Raw genomic sequence first — 13919 nt, 5'->3', positions numbered from 1 at the left:
CTCTCCCTTCTTTCGGCCGCCGTCTCCCCCGCGCCCTCCTCGGGGCGGAGGGAAGCCGTGAAGGGGGAGGGAGGGCTTGGTGTCAATTTTGTGTGTGTGTGTGTGCGTGTGTGTGTGTGTGTGTGGCCGCGCGGCCGGAGCCTGTGGCGGGCGGGCGGGCGGCGAGCGAGGAGACCCCGGCGCGGCAGAGCCATGGATGGCCCGACGCGGGGCCATGGACTCCGCAAAAAGCGGCGGTCGCGGTCGCAGCGAGACCGGGAGAGGCGCTCCCGGGGCGGGCTGGGGGCCGGCGCGGCCGGCGGCGGCGGGGCCGGCCGGACCCGGGCGCCCTCGCTCGCCTCGTCGTCGGGCTCCGACAAGGAAGACAATGGAAAGCCCCCGTCCTCCGCCCCGTCCCGGCCCAGACCCCCGCGGAGGAAGCGGAGAGAGTCCACGTCGGCCGAAGAGGACATCATTGATGGATTTGCCATGACCAGCTTTGTCACTTTTGAAGCGCTGGAGGTAAGGGGGACCCCCTCCCCCCCGGTTTCCCTTTATGCACGACCCCACTCGGCTGCGCCCGGCTTTCCTGCCTCCGCCGCCGTGCTCGGGGCTGTCTGTCTGTCTGTCTGTCCAGGCTGAGGTCTTTTTGTTGGGGTGGGGGGAGCAGGGGGCGCGGGCAGACAGGCAGCAGGAGGGAATCGCAGCCGTGCCTGGTCTCGTTTCCTCGTTCTCGCTCGCCTTTCCCCTGCGCCCCCTCCCTGCATCCCCCCAACCCCACAGCAGATGGGCAGAAAGAAAGGGGTTCAGGCATCACAACAATGCGCCCCCTCTCCTCGGATAGCTCTGCCCCTGCTCCTTCCTCCCCTCCCTCCCCAATCATGGCTTCTTGGCTGGTGGAAGTCTCTTTGCTGGGTTTGGGGCGCCTGTAGACGGCTCTGTGTGCTTTCTACAGAGCCATATGTCCGAATGTGTGTGTGTGTATGTGTGTGTGTGTGTGTCTGTAGTATGGACCTTTCCTGGATGTCCTCAGGACCCGAGACTGATGGGGTTTTGTGGTGTCTTTGCCACCCCCTCCACCGCCTTTTTTTTTTTTTTTTTTTTTTTTTTGGTGAAGCTGGGGAAGGGGGCGTTTTCTCCTGGTTGGGAGAAAGGAGGGAGGAGGGGAGAGAAGAGGAAAGGATGGAATATCTTTCTGTATTCTGTATGGGCTATATTACAGAAAGGGTTAATTGTAATATTATCTGTGCACATGTGTGTGTGTGTGTGTACATGAGCAATTTAGTTAAAGGATGGAAAAAGGTACACCAGGGAGAACTGGTGGGAGGAAAGAATAAAATCCTAGCTGGTATCTGAAGAGCTTGTCACCAATTGTCCCTCTCCCTTTCCTTTTTTGTGTTTTTTTTTTTCTCCCCTTTTTCTAAGTGATTGGCTTTGTGTGTGTGTGTGTGTGTGAGTGTGTGTGTGAGTGTGTGTGTTTCTCTTTATTCCTTGGGCACCTGCAGGCAGCGTTGATTTCTAAATGAACATGATGGAGGGAGTGGGAGACTGTCCAGGGGTTAGGGGGAAAACTATCTTTGCCTGGACACATCTGATTTGGTGCTAGGATTGGTCATTGGGCTCTGTAAATTTAACCATCTCCTTCCCTCTCCCTACCCTCCCTGTCCCCACCCCCAAAACACACACACACACACACACACACACACACACAGAGGCTTTGAGATTCTGCAGAGTTGGTCCCGCTTTCTTAAGCCCAAAACCAAGATATGAGTTGATGTTTAGCCTTTGATATGCCTAATGTGATGGTTTGAGATTCCTGAAGGAAACTTTTCCCTTTCATTTCATTTTTTTTTCTTTCTGTTGTGATGGTATTGTCTCAGATGCTCAAATGCAAGCTTTATTAATGACAGCTTAAATCTCACTGTACAGGTTTAGGTGGCTGTTTCTGTGTATGTGTTTGGTCTCAGATTGAAGTATTTTTGAAAAGAAACTCTTCTTGTCAGTGTTGTTCTTTTCTATTTGAATTGCTTTTGGTTGGTCTGCTGGCCAGTGATTGGAGGAAGGGAGGTGGTGGTGGTGGTGATACTGTTGGTGACCATAGATTTTTTATATATGTCATTCTAGAATTGATGCTTTCTTGGCTAAAATTTTGAATGATGAGGCTCACTACTCAGTAGAATAATTCTAACTGTGGCTTTAACTTTGCCAGGGTGGGTGTGTAAAGTGTGATCTATCTATCTATCTCCCTCTCTCTCTATTTCTCTCTCAAATAGAAATTGAAATGGCAGCATGTATCCTAATAGAAAATACTGCCTGGAATTTGGATCTCTATGGTTATCTGTGGTTGGTTTAAGGAAGTACTTGTAAGAGCTGTTTACAAGTGGTTCTGCTTTCTGCATGGTTATCCTGGGCTGCTGTGTGAGCCTTTTCAGTAAGCAAGAAGGGCCTCAAGATTTCCATGAATATTTCTGAAAGCCAAATAGGGAGAGATATAATTAGGTAGATGCTTTTGATTGTTTATTTTTTATAAATCATTGTTTGACTGGGCTCGTAATGTATGTATCTATCCATTTGGATTTTGAGAGAAAACTTGCCCATTCTAGTTTCTTTTGAGCATACAAAAACTTTTCATTTTTCAAAAAGACCAAGTTCAACATTAATAGCATTCCTTCTCTTGCTGTAATTGTTTTTTGCCTGCCACTTTTCTAGATTCAGAACCCAGGTTGCTTGGGTTAGCTGAATACTGTGCCACCTTCATATCTGAATGTCGTGTGTATATTTGTGTATGCATATAAAAGGCCTAACTTTTTAAATTGATTTAAAATTTTATAGAAAAATGTGAACATATAGAGAAGTAGAACAATGTAATAAATCCAAATACATCCACTGCCAACTTACATCTCTTGTTTCTTCTATTTTCTATCTACTCAGTCCCCCACCATGTGATATGATCTCATCTGTAAATATTTCCGTATGAATCTCTAAGCCATGACTCAAAGAAAAAAATTCCAAAAAACCCACCAGAAACCCCACAATATCTTTATCACTCCTAAATACATTAACAAGTTTCTTAATATCATCAAACATCCTATCAGTGCTCCCATTTTATGAAGCCCAACTTTTGTGGGAAAGCTGTAAATAAACTTTTCAGATTAAAAACACTTTGGGAAATAAAAATCATCCCATGTGTCTGGTGCTTTGGCAGAAGGTAGATATGTTGGCTCCTTGTTATCACATTGTGTCTGTGCTGGGTGGTCAGAACATACGTGTGTAATGATCATTAAAACCTCTGGTGTTCTACCGTACTTAGTTGTACTTGGTGAACTATCACCAAGAAATGCAAGGGCTTATTAGGAAATTGGCAACTAAGTTATGAGCTTGGACAGAAATATTTGTTTCATGAGTGTTTGTAAATGTTAAGAATTATTGTGGATGCTAAGAGTTATCCCAAATATATACTGTGTTTTTGTGAGTTGTATTTAGAAATGAAAACAATTGTCACCATGTATCATCAAGGCTGCTGCTGCTATGATGTTGTGATAAGAAACCAGAAATATTGACTTGCACAGCTAGGCTTATAGCTTATGCCAGTTCAGAGGAGTAGCTGGCAAACTGTGGAGTAGCATACTTGTGTGTTAATGGACACACTGACTTCATGGTTTTGTCCTGAGTAGCAGTTTTGAACTTCCTTTTTAAATAAAAAGAGGCTCCTAATTCACTATGTGCTGATATAAATAGTACACTCTAGCTAAGTTTTTTTGTATAAAACTAGTGAACTTGTCTAATGAAAAGCTGCATTTTTATGTTGATTATTCTTCACTGTTGTTGAATTCTTACCTAAGATGGTGAAATCTTAGGAGTAGTTTGACAGGCTTCATACTTTATTGGCAGTGAAACTGGCCTAGGTAGTTTCATATTCTGCAGGGACACTCGACTTGAGTAATTGCGCCCTGTAGTTCAAGTGTGTGATTATGAAGAGTCTCATGATAGAAGATAAGAGGATAGGTGAGGAGGCTAAAGTTGAACTTGGTGTCTTTTCCTTATGCAGTTGAGAAGCAGAATTAGTGTTTGGATATGCTATTGTTTATTTGGATACTCGTTGAATGACAGAATGAGAGCAGATACCCTCAGGAAGGCATGCCTAGTTAACAAATTACAAATGAGAGTGTTGAGGATCCTACGTTAGGCTATCCTGATGTACCAGAACTTGGCTTTCTGTTCTTTTCTTTCAGTGTAGTCTTTAATAGGAGGCCATCGCTGAAAATTTGACTTTGCAAATGCTTTAGTTGTCCCTTCACTTTTCTTTTGTGTACAAGGTTCTTAGAATGGCCTCTTTTGGTACAGCTGATCAAAGGAAGCAAAGACAGTATTGGTGGAATTAGTGGAATTAGTGGACAAGAGGGCCAGTGGGAGCCTTACAGCCTTGGGAAAAATGAAGGCTTATTTCTGGTGGGTAAAGGAACAACCCGAGTCTTTGATGTGGTCATCATTTCCTAGCTCTGGTCTAGGTCTTACCCACACATCAGTGGTGTAAGTAGGCTGTACAGAATTTGATGTACTTATAACACACCATGTTAATAGGTTTCAATAATTTATTATGATCAAATGTCACTTATTCAATCATTTTTAAAACAATATTAATCATATTCCTTACATTAATTGTCAAATATTTATGGAGTGCTTAATATATGCAAGGCACAGAGAAACTGTACACACACACACACACACACACACACAAAAATCATCTTGAAGAAGTGTGCAGTTTAGTTGGTAAATCAAGTTCAGTATCTATAAAATAATTTTGAAACAACCCTTGAATGCTTGCTATCAATTAAGTGCAGTAGGCTTTTAGGGACAGGGTACTAAGATAGGTTGACACATTTAATATGTCTTCATGGAGATGAGGCCTAAAAGGATGAAGTGTGATTTGGATAGATAGAGAAGGAATAGGGCACAGGGAGAACATTTCAGAGGAGTAGTGAAAGGGCACAGAAAGAGGATCATTAGACGATGTGGTGTGATTAGATTAGGATGTGGGGGGGACAAAAAAGGGTAGGGAGAAATGCATACAGAATGAGTAAGAGTGCTTGATTGAGGGTCAGGAGATCTGTGGAGACCCATGTTCCTGCGGTGGACTTTTAACCAGTCCTTTCCTTGAGAAGTTACCGCCTAAAATAGCATCATTTTCTAGTGGAGAGGGTTAGGCTAGTTTAGAGCAAAGGTTCTTAAGCTGTAAGGGACCATCTATTTGCAAGATGTCCATAGATTGTATTCCAGGCAAAAATGGAGTGCTATACCTTTTGATATCTTTTGGAACTTGATGGGCTAGACAAAATTAATGAATGATTTGTTCTGCCAGAATAAAAGTCTTTATTATGTGGTTGTGAATTTTGAATGTCAGATAAAGTAATGCAGCGTGCCTTATTTCCTAAATTTATTTGACCACAAGACACTTTAATTCTCATCATTGTAGTCTGTAACCCAGTATGGGAAATACTGGACAAGATCTCATAAAAATCCCACCAGATTTTGGCATTTAGTGACCTGTGGGGTCTGGGGTGAATGGGCTGATGGTAGCGGACCTGGGAAGTCAGGCACAGATGAAGGTGTGGGAGGCTGTTCCCTAAGCAGGAACTGCAAGGGGAGTGTGAGATGTAAATAGTGAAGGAGATTAGTGCCCTTCTGTCCCTGCTCCCCCTTTCTCCCTGGTGTCAGCCTTTTCACTGATTGTTAGCAACTCCACCATGAGGTGAGTATTGGTGAATGATTTTCATTAATAGCTCTTTCAGTGTGATAGCAGCCTAGTTGATGCCACAGTGCTGCTCTTCAGCCGGTATGTTTTATGCTTTCATGGTCCCTTCTGGTTTCATGTGCTGCTGCTTTTTACCAGCCAACCTGAAAAGAGAGGGTTGGATGAGAAAAGAGGTTGACATTGGTGTGAAAACAAAGGTTTCAAATGATCTGCTTTCCTGGCTGTGTATGAAGTGGTAGTTCAAAAAGGGGCAGAACTGAACTTGTCTTCTGTCCACAGATAGGGAAAGCTGTGGAGCTTTTTGTTTGCTTTTGTTGCATTTTTCACTTTCTGTCCTGGAAAGTTGGGCTTGGGACTGCAGAGTGAATGGGTGTATTCCAGCATTTCACTTCTGAAAGTGCATATGGTGTGGGTTAAGGTATTTTATTGTACTTCCTGAAGTTCAATATTTTACTCTACAAGGCAGAGCATTCTTTGAGGATTATTTGTGTGTGAGATGAGGTCACAAGTTGTGATAGAATGATTTCGTGAGGCTGGTATTAGCTGTGTATTTTAAGTACTTCAGCTTTAGTTGTGGAAGTAGATAATGGTGTAAATGAATCAGTAAATTTAAAAAATGAGTCTTGAAGTTAGTGATTGAACCTTTGATCCTATAGGAGAGTTGTGTTCTCTAGCTCTCACTGCTGAAAAAGGTTTAAAAACGGGTCTGTAAACGTGTTAAGGGTAGTCAGGATATTCTAAGATATACAACAGTTGTATATTCTGTCAAAAACAAATAGTGATTATTTGAGAGAGTATTAGGATTAGAGAGTATTAGGAAAGAGGGTCCCTAAATGTGGAAAACTGCAGTTGAGGCTAGCTGTTAAGGAATAATTTAGTTCCTAAGGGCTACACGATTTGGAAGCTTTTGGATGAGAAGATCTGTAGCACTTTCTGATGAAAGGTATATGTTTGCATGCAGAGGCGGGCAGATTTTAATTTACCTCATCCTATGTATTGGAATCATAGTAGGATACTCACAATAGCCTAACTTTGTAAAAGTGCCTCAGGCTACTTTTTTTTCCCCTTAAGAATAAATTCTTTTTTCTGGTTTAGGATTAAACTAACTATGGTGTAGATTTAGGGAAAAAAAAATCTAGGAATGTAGTGGCAACCATTTGTTTAAAAATGTTCTGAAAAATTGAGGTAGATTTGAAAACCCAAGTAATTGAAGTTAAGGAGAGCAACATGATAATTTGGTAAAACCCAAGACAGGAGAGGATCAAAAATAATTTGGGAACATTTTTAACTGGGACAGAACTGTCTTTCTTATATAAGCTGTATCTGTTCCATGATTATAATTTTTTTTTCTCTAAAAGAGAAGGGACATAGAACTTAAGGTGAGTGATTGCCTAAAGTGTGTCATCTTTCCTGCAAATCTGAGCTGTGTTTTTCCTTCATTTCTTCTACCTATCAAACTTGCGGGATGGGGTTGGTACCTAGCTTTGTATGCCTTGGTATACCATCAGTAACTACCATGGTAAGGTCACGAAAAATAAGTCCCCTTTAGACTGAGGCGGGGAGGAGTGGACGTCACATAATCTGTCTGCCTCTGCTTGTTTAGGAAGAGACTAAACATGGACAGGCTTCTGATGTCTCAGTCCTGGTCAAGTCTGTGATTCTGTCTATTGCAAAGGGTATTGCAGAGGGACCTGGAGCCTGAATTCATACAAATTGCTACCTTCTTGGAAGGTGTTCGTGTCACCCATTAGTGTATAAGGTGATCTCATCTTAGGGTTTGGTTAGAATCTCCACTCACCTACCCACTGCTTACCTCCCTCCATTTCCTTCTTCCCCTCCTTCCGAGTCTTTATTGAGGTAGAGCTATCAGAGTTGTGAATGCATTTAATAAAAGTTAATGGATTTAGGGAGTTCTGATTGAAATGTGGAGTTCTTAAAATTCCAAACTTCCATTATTTGCATTTCTGCAATCTGCAGAACTAAAATATTAGCTCTGTGAGGTTGAGTTGGTTGCCACAGTTTTCTAGGTTGTTTCAGCTCTCTGATTTCTCAGTTCGTATCTGAATTCCAGTTAGGGTTTGCTTGAACAGACATCACAAATTACCAACTACGTGCAGACATTTTCAAAAGGACTTCACTGTCATTGTGGCCTGGTGCTGTACCTCCTGGTGCCATTCCTTCTTGGTACCTTCTTGGTACCTTCAGAGGCCTGGAAAAACCCACGTGCAGTAAAATGGAGTCATGAGAGAAGGGAGAAGCCCTCAGTTTGTAAGTAGTGGAAAATGGCTACTGCGAGATGGAATTTGTTTTTGGCAGAAAGTCCTCAAATTGTAAGGACTGTGTAGTTGCTGCTATCTGAGGCACGGTTTGAGTCTCGGTTATATGGTGAAATCTGATGCTTTCACACTGTGGCTAAATTATGAATGTGAGACTTGGTTCAAGTCATTGCCAGGGTCAAGTTGTGGTGATATGTGTGTGATGTCATTTCCTTTTTGTTTTCTTATCCTCCGTTCTACCTCAGAACCTGTCTCATTTTGGTGTCTGTGTAGTGTCAGGTGGCAGTGATATTTTAGAAGTTAACACAGGGAATTAAGAGATTGTAGTCCACTCTTTCAGTTATTCCTCAATTGTTAAACCAAAGGTGACTTTATTATTTTTTTCATCTAAGTCTTTTTGTTTAGTTATGTTTGCTGGCTAAACATTGCTAAGTGTTTCTCTGTAAATTGTTATTCATAATTAAAAATGGAGTGAGAAAAATTTAAGAGAATGAAGAAATAGAAAAACACAGTAGTTGAACATTACTTGTCACTGGTGTAAATTCCAGTGATCCTTACGGATTCTCTATGTACGTATTCAGTTGGCAAAAATAATAAAAATCCTGAATTGCACTTTTCTAAGAAGAGATCTTACATAGTTGTAGTAAAATTATATTTTTACTAGGACAAAAGGAGAAATAAGGATTTGGTATTGTGCCTTGCTGTGTATTGCAGTTTGCTTTTTCCTCATTTTTTATGACTTGCTTAAAAATGTAGTTTTGAGATTAATGTACAAGGTTAAAGCTTCGGGAGGTATCATCCTAACTTTAGCACCTAACCTTCCTTCCCGACAGACTTGATCAGTTTCACTTCACCATTGCTGGCTGATGTCCTTTCTAAGCCCTGTGACATCCCAGGCATAGTTGCCTTCAGTTCTGCCTCTCATTTTGCAAAGCCCAGAAGGGTTAATTGACCTGCTCAAGATCACACTGGGAGTTAGAGGCTCTTAACTTACACAGCAAAACAAGGAGACTCTCCTTTTCCTTAGTACTGGAATGGCCTAAGGACTGGGAACCTTGAAAGATTTTTTTTAAGTACAAATTAGGGTGAGACCCATTTGTAAAGCTTCTCATTTTTCCTAAGAAATGTTCTGATAGTTACTCAATGTCAGGAACATTTTAAAAGCATTCTTCTTAGCCTGCATTCTCCTTCAGTGTAGGATCCTGAAGTTCATTGGCCTTTCTCTGTAGGTACCTTTGTGTTTTTTAACTCCCCCTCCTCTAGTCTCTAATGAAAGTACTAAAGAAAAAATACATATGAGGGTGATGATTTGAGAGTTTCTCATCCTTGAATATCGTAGAAGGATAAAATAATTATTTGAATATAAAAGCATCTTAATGTGGCACACTTACAATTTTAATGCAGTTTTCTTAGGGTAAAATAATTTTCTTTAACCTACCAATCAGAAACTCAGAGCAACTTAACAACATTGGTATCAGGACATACGAAACAAGTGAACTTTGGGGTATGACTGAGCTGAAGACTCAACTTTTCTTCTGAAGAAAGACTCAAAATATTAAATCCACATGATGTGTTGGCTGAGGCATCTTGCCTGTTTATTGCTGAACCAGAAAATTTATAACAACTGTTTGTCATGTGTATATATTTATAGCCATTCATATAATGAAAAGAACTTTTCATGGGATTGTAATAACATATCAAGATGGATGTAATTAAAACAGAAGCAGATTGACACCCTGAATTAAATACAAACCATTAACGAGGATACCTGAGCATTGTGCCATACATACTTGCTGCAGGGGGCAGTCAGCCAAATATGCAAATAAAAAGACGTTGATGAATTTCCCTGGGTATGTATGTGGTTGCAGAGAACCTAACTATTTTATTAATCTTTTATCAAGCACTGTTTAGATTTGCAGCAGCAATGGAATGTATTAATTTGGCAGACTAAATAGCTTAGGACCAGAAAGTAGGAAATAATAAGGGGAAGACATGATTGATATGCTGTCCCATAAATAACACATGCGACTGACAAAGGGGCTGAGTAATCTTTAGATCTTTGCTTGAAGTCATTAATGGAGTTGTTAAACCAGGATGTTTGAGTTGAACTTCAATCAGAGAGGCTCTGCCTCCCATTTAAAATGCAGGCCTATCTCTAGTTACACTCTGGACTGGTATGTTGACAAAATTGGTGTAAATCGAATTTTTGTAAATTGGATCAAAGGCACCAGGGGAATCTTGCTGTGAAAAATATGAGTCCTTTTTATCAAGTATAGTACTCCGCCTCTCTACAGGGAAGCTGGGATCTTGGTAGAGCCAGTCACTGTAGATGGACATTGCTTTACCTGAGACACAACACTTTTTCCTGCATGTGTTCCTTGTGCTCCTGGAAGCAAGTGACTGTGAGATTTGCATTTTCTGTTCAGGTTTCATACCTCGCTTGGTCGGTGCTTCCAGGAATAATTGGCGGTGATTTGAATAAGTCCGCATCATTCAGATTTCAGAGCTTGGTTTTCAAGTGCGTGCTAAGGAGGGCTTGCGGCTATGAATATGGAATATGATTTCCCTGTCTGTTCCATTGGGGAGTCCAGGCATGTCATAACCACTTCAGAGTCATGATTGTACAGAGACACCCTGGCTATAATTTTTCTATATGACAGTTCAGTTTTAAAATTGTAAAGATGCCAGAAGCAGGGCTGTATTGTTATTAGGGAAGTCGGTGACATCTGTTATATCTTGTTAACCAGGGAAGGAAAATGCTTTAATCAAAACATCTAATTATGCCCTCTCCACTGATGAAATATCCTTTGCTAATAAATTTTTGGATTTGGCCTTAATAAAAGAATTTGGCCTCTACTGGAACTGTGAGGTACATTTACTTTTTTGAAAAGTACTTATCCCAAACCATGATGATATAAGAGTATTTTAGTTTTATGAAATTGCTTTTATACTGAGTGTTGAAAAGATATTTTCTGAAGTTGTCTAAGCCAGCATGAACTTTTTGTTTTTGTCCTCCTCTCACTCCCTTAGCATCTGAGCCCCCCAGAGGGAGCTTACATTTCCAGATGTGAGCTGCAGAGGTTGTGTGGCGGCTGAGAGCCACCTGGGGAGGGAGCAGATGATAATTGCAGGTGAGAGGCAGGAGGATAATTCAGCCTGTGTGCTTGGGAGGTGCGATTTCACACCTGAGTGCTGAAACCTGCTGTGTTAGACAGTTGTGTTGTTTTAAAATGTTTTATTAGTCTAATATAGAAACAGACCAGATTTTGGTCCAGGTCACCATCAGTTGAAGGAATATAACTGTTTTTAAATATCGAAGCATAATTTAATCCAGGAACAGTTCAAAAGTAGTTTTACACAGTGTTGAAAGATAGTATAAAAAATTTTAACTCAGTATGTCTGTCCCACTCCTAACCCCTTAATAATTTTTTAATTGTAAAATATCTTGGCAAAGTAGCTTTTCACTTTTGAGTGATTGAAACTTATCCAGTAAAACCATCCTTTCTATCACATTTCAAACCCAGAACTAATTTTAACTGCAGCTGTTACCTGTTTCCAGAATCGCATATAACAAGAATAACCATAATGGTAGTACATTATTGATAATGTTGACATGTATTAAGTCAGGCCGGCACTGCGGCTCAATAGGCTAATCCTCCGCCTTGCGGCGCCGGCACACTGGGTTCTAGTCCTGGTCGTCCCTCTTCCAGTCCAGCTCTCTGCTGTGGCCCAGGAGTGCAGTGGAGGATGGCCCAAGTGCTTGGGCCCTGCACCCCATGGGAGACCAGGATAAGCACCTGGCTTCAGGCTTCGCATCAGCGCGGTGCGCCGGCTGCAGCGGCCATTGGAGGGTGAACCAACGGTAAAGGAAGACCTTTCTCTCTGTCTCTCTCTCTCTCACTGTCCACTCTGCCTGTCAAAAACAAACAAACAAAACAAAAAACAACAAGACATGTATTAGGTCAAAGAAATGCTGTATTTCTTGGCTTTGGGAGAATTTCACCTTTCTGAAATGATTTTCCCTTGGATTGAGCTTTTAGAGCCAACCTAAAGGAGTTGTTTTTTTTTGTTTGTTTGTTTTTGAAGTGTTAGTCATGACATGATGTGCTTCATGTTTTCTTTATGTTCTGGTGGAAAGTTCAAGTACTGTTAATTTTTTCTTGGTCTGTTACATGCTGTGTAATGGCATACCGTGTGTCACTTGGGAGTTATGCCTGGAACCTTGGAGGGGACTTTTCTCCCTGTTCTAATGTATTGTTTGATTTCCCTGTGTTTTCTGCCTTTAGCCTTCCTGCTCTCCCTACTACAGAAGTCTTCTAGGCATATTTGAGCCTCTCAGAATTACTGTTTTCTTCACTTGGTAATCCACGTGTAGTAGGTACTCAGGCTATGTTTTTTTACAGTTGACCTGTTTCCACAAAAATTCCATGAAAAAAAATTTTTGGACATGAGGATGCTTTTTACTGGTATTTGCTCCGTGCTAGGCTCTGTGCTTGCACTTTTGCACTGTTTCGTAAAACCATTGCATGAAAACAGGCCTGATACCTGTGTTTTACAGTTGAAGAAACTGAAGCTCAGAGAAGTTAAATCTTTCCAAGATCTGTATGAGAGGCAGGAAATGCAGCAGTTTCTACCTCACGTGGAAGCGTGGGCTCCTCACCCCTTTATACTGTTCTTTGAGAGACAGAGAGGGGATGGAGGGGAAAAATCTTCTAATTTACTCCCCCAAAAACCCACAACTGCCTGGGCTGGAGGCAAAACCCAAACTGGGAACTAGGAACTCAATCCAAGTCTTTCCTGTGAGTGGCAAAGACCCAAGTACTTAAGCCAGCACCTGCTGTCTCTGTGTCCTAACCACAAGGCCAAACACCCACCTTTGTACTCTTTCATTTCATTTCATTTTGTCGGAGAATCCCAAATGGGTCTCTAGTAGATCACATTTGTTTCTTGTTGCAGCTGAAAATTAGTTTTGGTTACAAAGGATTTTCCAGGTGTAATAATAGAAATTCCAGAGGGGACAGTATCTTGCCATCTTTGGGGAAGTCCTTTATTTTCTTTTTAAAAGCTAAAGCTTATAGTTTGGTGGCTGCCAAACTGTATGGTTTATCTGTAGCATATTTGTTGTTTCCTCCTATGCCACCAGTCTTTTCAATCCTTTTCGTATTGAAATCTGACATTTTGCCAGATGATACTACTTAGGTAGAGTTGAAGTCTACCGTGTTACCAGTCCCTCTTTTGAACCCCTGCACGTACTTACCTCATTGAGTTTTTCAGACAGCCTTCTGGAGCACAAGTGTCAAGTTGGAGAAGGAATTGGCACCCTTTCCCAGGTTCCTGTGCTTATAAGCCTAATTCTGCTGTGGATTCCTACGCATTTTATCTTGTCTGCTTTTAAACTATTTCAGGAAGTGGCACTTCTCTTAAGAATCTATTCTGCAACAAAAGAGACCTTATTGCTAGAGCTAGGTTTCTTTTTCTTTTCTTTTCTTTTCTTTTTTAGACTAATAGGCACTTCATTCTTCTTGGTGAAAGACCATACTAAATAGCTCTTTGCTTTTCTTGATATCTGTATCTTGAAGTTACCTGGTGACAAATAGTCCATTATTTCCTCTGTCATTGTTTCCTTTCATTATTCTGAGTGCATTTGCAAATTGTTCTTCCCCATTCCCCACTCCACCCTGTTGAGGTTTGTTTATGCTACAAAGGGTATGCTAATGAATGTGACTGTTAGATTTGCTTCTTATGGAAATCCCACCTGCATTTAGAGTACTAACAGGGGCCTCCAGACGTATTTAGGCCTGGCTGATGACCATCCTTTGAAAGGACTGGGATATAGTTTTAAAACACATACATATTTTAAAGACATTTCTAGGTGAATATGAAGATCAGTTAAGCTGAACACTTTTCTGAAG

At 41.3% G+C, this 13919-nt stretch overlaps 1 protein-coding gene across 7 annotated transcripts in view; it reads left to right on the top strand.

Annotated features, from left to right (window-relative positions):
- Positions 1–192: 192 nt before the first annotated feature.
- Positions 193–13919, top strand: part of AUTS2 (activator of transcription and developmental regulator AUTS2) — a 1250408-nt gene continuing 1236681 nt past the window's right edge. For all 7 annotated transcript variants that reach the window (XM_051847921.3, XM_051847919.3, XM_051847925.3 and 4 more), the window contains exon 1: positions 193–501. In XM_051847921.3, the coding sequence (XP_051703881.1) occupies positions 193–501 (309 nt within the window). The remainder of the gene's footprint in view (positions 502–13919) is intronic.

This window comes from Oryctolagus cuniculus, chromosome 19 (assembly GCF_051225735.1).
Source record: "Oryctolagus cuniculus isolate XC-2025 breed Fujian yellow rabbit chromosome 19, ASM5122573v1, whole genome shotgun sequence".
NCBI lineage: Eukaryota > Metazoa > Chordata > Mammalia > Lagomorpha > Leporidae > Oryctolagus > Oryctolagus cuniculus.
This window is presented reverse-complemented; position numbering and strand designations above follow the sequence as displayed.